The 11,124-nt window shown below is 48.9% G+C and overlaps 1 protein-coding gene across 1 annotated transcript; it reads left to right on the plus strand.

The window, feature by feature from the left end:
* The first annotated feature begins 2,999 nt into the window (after nucleotides 1–2,999).
* ISCA2 (iron-sulfur cluster assembly 2) lies at nucleotides 3,000–4,951 on the plus strand. Its single transcript, XM_055790639.1, has 4 exons — nucleotides 3,000–3,335; nucleotides 3,503–3,671; nucleotides 3,807–3,922; nucleotides 4,100–4,951. The coding sequence occupies exons 1-4, from the start codon at nucleotides 3,277–3,279 to the stop codon at nucleotides 4,272–4,274; spliced, it is 519 nt and encodes a 172-aa protein (XP_055646614.1). The 5' UTR covers nucleotides 3,000–3,276; the 3' UTR covers nucleotides 4,275–4,951.
* Nucleotides 4,952–11,124: the final 6,173 nt, after the last annotated feature.

Raw genomic sequence — 11,124 nt, forward strand, 5'->3', positions numbered from 1 at the left:
ACCCTGCTGGGGCTAAGCCACATATTTAAAGCCCATCTAGCACACTTCATAACCAATCCAGATAGTGTCTTTTCCTTGCACGTGGGAACTCGTGCCCTTAGAAGGGCTTTCCTTCTCCCTATCCTTCACATCTTACAGAGCTAACAAAGCCACCTATCTGACCGCCGGGAATAGAAGCGCAGTCGGGTCAGAGCAACACCATAAACTACCGTCACACATTCACAGGATAAGCAGTGTCATGCTTGGGAGCAAATTCCACAACGCATTAAATCGGGATGCCTCCCTGTGAAACGGCTCATCAGATATCTTTGTTTCACAGATGCTTTTGTACGGTGGCAGCAGCTACATACACACAAGTCTACATGTATTTCAAAGGGTTTGAACTAAAAATCATTGAATCTAGGATCAGAATTAACGTGTCTGTACCCCCCAAGAACTGGATTAATGAAAAGCCTAATAAGTATAAGTCTGTAAAACTACAGTCAAGGCCTTTACACAAAAAAGCAGCAGAAACCTTCTGCCCAAGGCTTTTAGCTGATATCACACATTACCATCATGCCAGTTTTGCAATAACAGCTTTAAAGCTTAGATTACCCAGGGCAGCACAAGCATCGTAGGCCAAACAGACCTTGCTTTTAGGCACATGCCCCCTTTGACATCTGATACAAGATGTGGGCCTCCAGGTCACCTTGGATCCCAACATTTCACCAAAATACTTCAGAAAGACTCAGTTTAGTCTGGCCTCCTTATTTTGCAGACAGAACTCCTCCCAGATTACCAACATCATGGGGAGCTTGTGCTGCGGTGCAGAAACCCTGGGAGAAAAGGCTAAGGAAGCCAACAGATAAGTTCTTTCCAGCAAGACTAATACTCAAGTTCTTCATTTCAGTAATCCAACCAACTCCATTACATGAGGTAAAAGTCTCAGGTTCTGCTTCATAGGTTAGCTACACCTGATGAATCCAAATCCCTCTAACAGCATTGCACTTGCGACACGGTAAACAGATGCACCTGCAGGCACTACAGCAGCTGTGAATACAGGAGTCAGGTTCTCAAGAAAATCCACATACAGAGACTAATCGATTTTACTGTTCTTTCAGCCAGAACATGCTGCTCTTGCTACAGATCATCAGAATTCACATTGAAATGCATCACAAAGCCACTCTCGCATTCAACACCATGCCAGAGGTTTTATTATCACCAGTTTCTGAAGCACTACAACAAGCTCAATTTTTCACCAAAACAGATGCAAGATGATTTAAGCGCACACATTGCAGAGGAGAATAAAGCAAAATAGCTAGAGAATTCAGCTCACAGACAAATCTCTTCAATACAGTAATGTGCTCAAAGAGAGCTAGAGGAACTCCCCAGACCCAGATATTGCAGACCAGAATAAGATGGGGAAAACGGAACATAACAAAACCTAGAAACAGATTACGTCAGGCTGTCAGGGACAACCAACAAAATCCCAGCAAAGGGAAGAAGAAAACCTAGACCGTGACTCTGGATGAGAGAAAAACACCACTACATCACATAGCTGGCAGAAGGAAAAAACAGCCAGCGTTAAGAAAGAGGAGCAAAGAAATAGCTGTTCTCCTTAGGTACACTCACCTCTCCTAGCTGCTCAAAAAATTTGCCTGCACCACTTGAGTCACTCAGTGTAGTGGATTATTAATTAGATGAAATTAAGTCTGAGAGGCCAGCTGGCCTCTTTCTCATTCTTTCAATCTGCAGCGACCATCTGAGCAACATGTGAAGTGCCTTGAGGGTACTTGTCACACTTCTGACACTTAACACTGGTAAAAATGAAGGCAGTTAGAAAGGAAGAGTGTCTGTTTTTTGGGGCTGATATCCGTTCTCCAAAAAGCGTTCACAGTGAATGCAGCCACAACATGGAGAAATACAGGGGGATCAGTCTAATACACCTGCAGCAGAGAGAAGGAAAGCTGGCACGATACAGAAAGCAGGCGTGATCCTCTGCCTTTTCTCCCAGAAGTTCTCGATTCACTTCTCCAAAGTTGGCTGCTTTTGGGATGCCACATTGATAGTAACTGGAGAAACACCCCAGTATGTTTTTTTAAAACATTGTGTTCCGATGCACCTGATGAGGATTCAAGTGTTGCAGGTACCTGGATTAACACCAGCCCTCCCGGGATCCGCCTATGATACCTTCCTGGCTTTAATCTAACAGTGCTAGAGTTAACCCAAGAGCAAGCAAAAGTAAACAGCTCAAACCAGTCTTCATCTACATGTGAGGGTGGGACAAATAAGCAAAAGCACGTGGCTGCAAAAGCATTGCCTTGCTTGGAGCAGGACAGTGAGAAAGCAGACTGTCCCAGGGTCTCCTGATGTTAATTCACCTCCTCCTGCTGGGATGACCGGTTTTCCTTCACCATCCCACTGTGTGACTCTCCTCAAGCCTGGCCAGGGGTAAGAAATGGGATTCCTCCCCCAGAAACACATGAGGAAGGAGGAGATAAAGACTCTTTTAACCGGGGATGCACCTGTGAGCAACCAGCTAGACCACTGTCACATGCTGGGTGAGGAGGAAGAGGTGAAACCACTGAGGGAAACGTGTCTCAGGCGGCTGTCGGGAATGTATGGGGGGGCCACGGGCCTGCTGGTGCCGTGGGGCCCTGCTGTGGTGGGGAGGCGAGAAGATGGCAGGAGGCTGAGGATGCACCTGCAGCACCAGGGCCATTAAGCACCCACCTAAAGGAAAACCGGCCTGTGCAGGGATTTCCGAGCTGCCCCCAGCCTGGTGAAGGAGAGCGCACCAGAAAAGCCAAGGTCAGGGAAAAGCCCTAAAGCCCCAAGCACCGTGGTTTCGCCTCTGCTTGCCTAACACCCCTACAACTGCACCTTGATCCCTCTCAGGGTCTCTGGGATAAACAATCCTCACAGCTAATTCCAGGACAAACACACGCGGCTGGAGGGCGCTGCGTTATTTGTTTTATTAATCTTTATTCTTTTATTGCCGTTTATTTCCCTCTGTGAGCATCGCTGCTCAGGAAAGCAAACACTCCCAAGGACGAACAGCGGGTTCGGTGGCTTTACCGAGCCAGAAGCCGAGCCGTGCCCGCGGAGGAACGCTGCCGGCGGTACCACCCCGGCCCGGGCGGGGCGGGCAGCGCGTTGCCTGGCAACCCCCCCCTCCCCCGCCCCGCTCAGCACTTCCGCCTCGGCGGGCGCCATGACGGCCCTCGCCGGAAGCGGCGGCGGCGGCCAGCCAATGGGCGGCCGGGGCGGGGCGCTGAAGCGGGCGTCGAGGGCAATATGGCGGCGCCGGGGGCGCTAGGGCGCCGGTGGCTGCTAGCGCTGGGAGGCCGGACGAGGTACCGCTCCGGGGTGGTAGTGGGCCCGCTTGGTCCCCTTGGCCCCTCGGAGGGGCTGTCGAGCGGCAGGGGGTGGCGGCCTTGCGCAGGGTCGCGCCGGCTGTTACCGGTGGTGTGGCGGGGCTCCCTCTGAGGCTTCCTCCTTTCCTCCCTTCTCCCTGAGGCAGCTGGTGTCCTGCTCCGCTGTGCCGAAGGCGAGAGCTACCGAGGTCCCCGCCGGCTCCTGCGTGTGCAGTTGGCCGCTCGCTGCGGTGGGCGTCATCCTTCTCCCAGCCGGGCCCGACGGAGAGTGACCCCAGCGAGGGGCAGGTCTTCCTCAGTGAGAGCTGTGTGAAGGTAGGGACCCCAGGAGGCAGCTCGGGTGCCTCTGGGAGGGATTTCCAAACTGCCTGACTTGCCCTGGGTATGTAGGCAAGGCATTTGAGAGTTTGCCCATTTGTTCAGCAGGTCTTTTAATCCCCTTTTTTGCAGCGGCTGCTGGAGATCATAGAAGGCTCAGAGTTTCTCAGGCTGCAGGTGGAAGGAGGTGGCTGCTCTGGATTCCAGTACAAGTTTTCCTTAGACACAGTTATCAATCCTGATGATAGGTAAGGACAAAGGTGTGTAGTACTGATCAGGTGTGACTGTTCTTTGCAAAGATGACAGGAAGGGTGTGCGTGATGTGATAGTATCTTGCATTGAAGGGAAGAAGCTTGTGAGGTAAGGAAAGTGCTCTGTTGGGTCTGCAGCACAGCTAATGGTTAAATATGCTGCTTTTTCTGCAGGGTATTTGAACAAGGTGGTGCGCGTGTGGTCGTGGATGTGGACAGCTTGGCCTTTGTGAAGGGTTCTATGGTGGACTACAGCCAGGAGCTGATTCGCAGCTCCTTCCAGGTGGTGAGCAACCCCCAGGCAGAGAAGGGTTGCTCATGTGGGACTTCCTTCTCCGTCAAATTCTGACTGGACTTCCCATGGATGGACACTGTCTGCAGATGCTTCTTGGTAGTCTTCAGAGGGTTTTTGCTTGTTCTTTTCCCAGCTACATCCTCTTGTCTGCCTTACCCTATAACACAGCTGTCACGTGACTCCAGCTGTGTGTGTGTCTGCACTGAGCCTAACTCCAAGACTTGTTGGCATTCCCATCAGAAACATGAAGTAGCTGTGAGCACACATGGGAGCATCTTCAGTGCTTTGTGAACTACTGGCCAGGTTGTGCTGACTCACCAACCCTGTCCTGAGTGTGGAACCACTTAACTGGTTGTCTCTGCAAGAGTTTGCTGTATATATGTGTGTGTTTATTGAAAGTTCTTACTAAAAGTCTTTGATTGTTATTGCTTGTGCATTCCCATGTGGGTAGAATCTGGGTTCTTTCAGGCTGCCATTTCTTATTCCTTGTCTTCCAGGTAAATGGGACTTGGAGTGTTTCTCCCATATACCTTCCAGTGTTGCTGGCTCTCTGCTCCCCAGCTCAGTGGGCTTTTCTTGAGACTTCACTGTTCTCTTACCTAGCAGGCTTCTCTTGGTCCCAGGAACCTGCAGTATTTTTGCTGTTGGTCCTTGGGATGAAAGCTTTTACTTGTTCAGAGTAAGTGAAGCTAAAAAATTGAGGTAGAAGAATTAGTAGTTTGTCTTTTACATTTAAAAAAAAAAATAAAAGCTTGTGTATCTATATATAAATAAAAGACACAGCCCTCCATCCCCCCGTGCTATTTTAGGCTGTTCCTAAACCTGACTTGGAATCGCAGGTCATACAAACCCTTGGACTTTGTGGTGTCTGCTGCTTTCCCAGCGGGAAGGGAAGTTCAGGTTACGCAGGCAGAGAAGGATCTGGAGTATTAGTTAAGGGTGGTCGTCAAATCCTTTTGTCTTAGTTGTCTGATTTTCTGTTTTCCATAACTTCCTTCACCATTTAATCCCTGTCTAACTTGTGGTTGGTTTGATGAAAGAATAAGATAGCTCCTTTCCTTTCTGAAACTGCCATGGAATAGGACATCTAGAAGTTTCCAGAAAAATATCCTTTTGATTAGTTGTTTCCTGTAGTTTTTTATCTGCCACTAGATGTCTTTTAAATCAAAATGACTCACCTGCTTCTGGGTGAAAGGAGAGATGGGGAAGCTATTTTTGTTCCCTCTTGTATTTTAATCTGATCATAACCAAATTGTCTAAGACAGTCTTTCACGTGAGTGTGTGGATACTGCATGACTCTGGTCTCAAGGAAACTGCTTATGGCAAACCATGAGCCTCTTAACACTCCATGCTACAGGCATTTCTGTTCTTAAGCTTCCCAGGTGCCTTTCTAATCAGCAGTGACTACGTACAGCACTGATTTGCCTGTTGATTTCCAGCACTTAGAGTTGATAGCTAGTTTCACTTTCATCTGTAGATGTTATGGGAGTTCATATGTGATCTGCTCTGACTTTGCCACATGGGGGAAAATCGATGGGATTTGGAGCAGCAGCTCTTTTGATTTAGCCCTTTCCATTTCTGTTTCCTGCAGTCAACAAGTTCTACCTAGTTATGTCGCTGTTGAAGGGAGCTGAATGGAGGACTGTCCTGTTTTGTAAAAGGGGGTAAAAGTATGTGATTAAAAGACTTGTCTAAACCCCTGCAGGATGTTTTGGCCCTGCCCTTACGCTCCCAGATCCTGAAGGTGATGTCAGCCAGAACTGTGTAAAAGTGTAAGGCCTAAAAGTTTTGTAGGTAGAAGACATTAGATAAACTTGATTTCTTTCAGCTGGGGTAACTGAGCAATGAAAGTTGGTGGGAGGAATTGCTTTCTGAATCGGGAATTGCAGATCCACTTCACAGTCTGACCTTGGTCAAGTCTCTTGGGATCTTTTACAGGAAATAAAAGTGCAGCAGTAGTGGTGGGGCGGTAGCAAGCTAGCAGCTACCAAGGTGGTTTTTTTTCCACCCTCAACTAAAGCCTGCTTTGAGCCCCTGTAAGCATGCAGCCTTTGTCTTGGCTTACTGTTCTTACTAAATGTAAACGTGCCATGCCTGTTCAACCTAGCCAGGTTCCACCTGCCTTCACTCACTCAGCATTGATGAAGTAAATCAAGCAAGTGCTGTCCATGTGGAGCGCCACCTTTTTCGGAATATGTATGTCTCTCTCCCAGGGCCTGTATCTATCTATGGGATGTGGCTGGTTGTGGCAGTACTGCTCTAACTGCACTAGGTGGACCCCTTACTCCTTGGGAGTTGCTGCGCTGGACACAAGTCTCTATCTGGGGTGAAGTTGGATCTGCTTTATATAGGACCTAGGCAAGAGCAAAAGTTTCTTGGCAGCTGCCTGTTTTGGAGGCAGGCTGGCGCTGAGTTCTGGTATTGCAGCAGTGTGGTCTCTAGATCAGAGAAAGTGCTGGAAGCTGGAGAGGTTCCAGCTGCACATGTTGCTCTTGGCCTCCTGGTCCTGTTTCCTGGGAGCAGCTGTAATCCACTGGCCAAAGCTACTAGTCTTCCAGTTCCCAGTAGGGAATGGGTGCAAAGAGATGTCTGTCCTTTAACAGTCCTCCTGATTCTTAAAAAAAAAAAAAAGAAATCCTGTCAGCATATTAGAAATTGAAAACTGTCCATGTTAGGAAGTCAGCAAAGGGGGTCGTGTAGCAGAGGGGGTTGAAGGCTGACGTTGGTGAATTTTGGCTGTGTAGGCAGAAAAGGCTAGATCCTGACTCATATGGAAGAAAAGGGGAAAATAACCTGTCAAGGTTTGTACGCTGAATAGCCTTAGGGGGCAAAGATGGCATCACACTGTAAACTGTGGGGCAAGACCAGTGATGCTTAGAGAAGGGTGCAGAGGACTAGGCAGGGGATTCGGTTCTGCCTGGGCTGCAAGGGGACTGTAGTGTGGGGGAGAGGTAGGAGCCCTTATACCGAGCCACCAGGAAAAAGCAGGAGTACAGAGCTGGAGGTGCTGCTTTTGCTTCATGGCAAATGAGAAACTGCAGTGGAAAATCTTTCTCTGCTCCCACATGAAGAAGGAGGATTCTCTCAGTTCACCCACCTGACAAGGAATGAATGATCAAAAAAGATATTTATGGAAACTTACGTTAAGATGAAACTTCAAGGGAAAAGGGCACAATCATCAGTGTCACTGACAGGCGGGTAGAAGAGGATGGAATAGAAATCCTCACTTTGGTGAGGGCATGTTGGGGCTCTGCAGGGACCTGTTAGTAGACGACCAGCGCATCCTCAGCCTGTGACTCTGGCTCCGTTCGTCAAATTAGGTATCTGCCATCACCTGTTAACTGTGGGTCCCTCTTCCAAGCTTCAAGCCAGGCAGTGGTAGAGAAATGGCAGATTTTTGTCATGCCCCTTTTCTTATGGCTTAGGAATATGCATGAGAATGCTGTGCTCACCTTGGTGGGCTTCTGTGTGGTATTACTCGCTACAAAGAGCGGTTGGGATGAGCGGCTCCTATGAGACCGAGGGCCAGCCTAGGTTGGATGTTTGAGGAACAACTGGCCCTCTCACCCCCAAATCTTCATCTTCAAAATTTCACTAAGCTCAGTTCCTCTCCCTTGTGAAATCCTGCATCTGTACAGGTGTTGGGTCAGTCAGGAAGACAGCTAGGGGTGAGGAGCCAGTACCCCCAGATGACACCTGGGGGTTGGGCTTCTGCTTCCCCTACACAGTAGTGTTATTTGCTGCTGCTTTGGGGCTTGCCTGAATCCAGCACCTGAGGGAGGAACCACTGAGCAGCAGAGAGGGCAATAACAGGAAGGCAGAAGTGCACACAAGGCGGCTTCTCTTGCCTGTGTGCCACACCGTAAAGGCAAATGCTTTTGTATCAAGGCTGTTCTTCAGCCTTGCAAGTGTTTTGAACATCTGCTGGCAGCCAGATGTAAAAGAACAGAGTGGTATAAACCCCACTGTTCACACTGGTAGCTGGGCCTGCCTGGAGGAGTTTACCGAATTCGGAGCAATTGTATTTTGTACTGAATACAGGGCATGCTGTATTTCAAGGGTGAGCTGCTAGTGGGGACCGAACCACTCACGGTCTCCACTAGCAAACGCAGCAGTTGGGTTTGTTAACAGAGAATGTGATAGGATGTGCATCATTTTGGTGCTTTGTTCTCTTTGCCTGTTTTCATGCCCAGCCGAAGCTTTCACCATGCTCCTCTGGAACAGGCCATAGCTGCCAGAGACACTGGCAGCAGAGAAAGGTATAACCCTGCATAATGGTGTGTTTAATACGACTGTCAGCCAACCTGGAAAAAGAACCATGATTCAAGGAGACTGAATATTGATGAGAATAAACTGCAGCCACCTGTATTGTATCAAACTCTTCCATTTGGGTAATCTTTTTATGACTTTTTTTTTTTTAGAGGATGAATCCTTGAATCAAGCGCCGTAGGGGCTAGGTATAGGATTAATGGTGCAGTTTGGATCTTGCTGGGTTCTGAAGAATATGTTAGCTCTGCATGGTTTCCAGGATTAAGCTGCAACTGGCTTTGATCTGTGCAGATACCTGCCCAGGAAACAGCTCAGTAGATCATGGACTTGGGGTGAGTTTAGCATCCAGCTGTGGACAGAAATGCCATGGTGAGGCAGCTGAAGCTGTTCATGACAGCAAGATGGGCCATTACTCCAAGGCTGTGATTCCTCGCCCTGTGGGGAGCAGTTTGTGTGCAGTGCTTCCTGCCTCTGGCCTTCCCAGCACTTGTATGGCTCTTAATATTTCCTGCTTGGGCAATAAGAGTTTATGGCCCTAGTCTTTGTGGTTGATTAGAGCCCAAGTTTGTGCCCCTGTTTTAATCAGTGCTCATTTACCTTTGGCATCCTTCAGAGGAACAGAATGGTATGTCTTTCAGTTGCCATGGAAACAGCGAGACTAAATGCACATTTCCATGGCAACCTGCCATTATCTTCAGCTCTATCTGTGGGTCTCATTTTCTGACCATGGGGGTGGGGTGGTGAAAATGGAACTTCATCTCTTAAAAAAAAAAAAAAGGGAAAAGAAAGATACTACCACCACCATCATCGCCACCCCCTTTCCTCCTCTGGCTCAGGCTTGGGGCTGAGAGGCCCATGACTACTGCCACCATCCCATGCGCTGGGGCTCCGAGGTATTGTCTTCAGCTCCTTCTCTCCTTTACCCTTCTAAAAATAGAGACGTTCAGAACAATTTGATGAAAATGTTCCAGCACTTCTCTGAGCTCTTTGTTTCCTCAGCTAACGCTCCCAGAAAAGGCCCTTGAAGTTAATTGAACTTTCCAGTGGGTTCCAAAGGTCAACGTGCCTGAGCTCCTTTTGGTTTGAAGGGCTAAGGGTTAATTATGGAGTCTAAGACTCTGAGGAGAAGTTTTTGTTTGCTGGGACTGGAGGCACCAGGGCACATCATATTAACCTCAGGAGTGAGGGACCTGCTTGCAAGGGGGGCAGCACAGACTGTTCCAGGTCACACCCCTCAGAGAGTTGGGGGTCATAGGCGATGCTTATTTGGTTTGTGTGCATCTTGGGGAGATGCAGGGCAGAGAAACCAGGTGTTTGCTGTGTGATGGGTCTTGCAGCCCCCCAGCCAGAAGTGGTCTTGGCCACTGCTAGCATCTCTGCCTCCCCCAGCCACTAAGTCAAGAAACTGACAGAATCTGTACTTTGAGCAATTGCACACAGCTGTTCCTTAAGCCTGTGTTCATTATTCTTTTTCTAGCTGGCTTGACCTTTAGCTAATTCCTCTTATTCATGGTCTAATCTTGGTTACTGAGGAAAAAAGCTTGCGTCTTGAACTGTTCTAGCCTGATGCAATAAAGTCATCCATGGAGAGGATGTGGTAGAGCTCTCCCTCCACATCTGCCCCACCAGCCTTTTTCAGGTGCTGAAGCAGAAGGTGATAAAGCTCTGGCTGCTCAGGAGTGAGCATGGAGACAGATGGGGTCCACAGAACAGGTGAGGCAGTTGCTGCTCAAGCACAACTCTTTTCCTTGCTGTAGGCTCCCACAGTGCTGATTGCACGTGACAAAGAGCTGCCACAGTCAGCCTGGGTTTGTATTGTCTCGTCAAGGAGAGACCAAAGATCAGAGAGCCCTGTACATTGCTGAACTTGCAGGATTTCACCCTGGAAGAATTACTGCCTGGACATACTGCCAGCGTTTGGTTGGGAGCTACTGCTTGGAAGGTTCTGAGACGTGGGGATTGCTAGCAAACTCAGTCGTAGCCCTGCTGCCATGGCTCACAGAGCTGCACAGCCAGAGTGGTGTTAAGCTCTTCCCCTCTTGTCCGTAGCAGCTGAGCAGGCGCTGACCGAGGGAGCCACACGGCCTCTCGTTCAGCTTCTCCTTGGCATACAGTGTCCGTTCTTCTCACCAGCATCCTGCACAGTGTCCAGGCGAGGGTGGCCGTACTCTGGCCGGTGCATCTGGTGGGCTGCATGGCAGTCTTCCCTTCGCCTCCCTGCATACCCACGCATGCCTGCCTCAAACTTCAGACCGGGAAGATTCACGTTAAATATAGAAACTTTTGAGGGAAGAGCTAATAGCATTTGGAAAAGAGAATTCAGTAGCTGCCTTTGGTGACAAAGAAATAATGGGGCGATGCTATTGTTAGCAGAACTTTATCTACCAGCTCCTGCAAAAGCTTAATGGGGAGCAGGGAAGCAGTGGGACTGTGTGGCAGATCCCTTGGCCTCTTAATAAAATGCTTCCCCCTGCTGCCACTGTCCTACGTTCCCAGATAACAGGCACAGGACAGAAATAGGACTGCTATGGTGAAAGAAGTTACTTAATCCTCTTTGGGCTAAGTAAAATATATCAGCAAAGAGCCAATTCACAGGGCAGAGCTGAATTACACAGGAGAAAATTGTGTCTGCAAA

The sequence above is a fragment of the Falco peregrinus genome, chromosome 1 (assembly GCF_023634155.1).
Source record: "Falco peregrinus isolate bFalPer1 chromosome 1, bFalPer1.pri, whole genome shotgun sequence".
Lineage (NCBI taxonomy): Eukaryota > Metazoa > Chordata > Aves > Falconiformes > Falconidae > Falco > Falco peregrinus.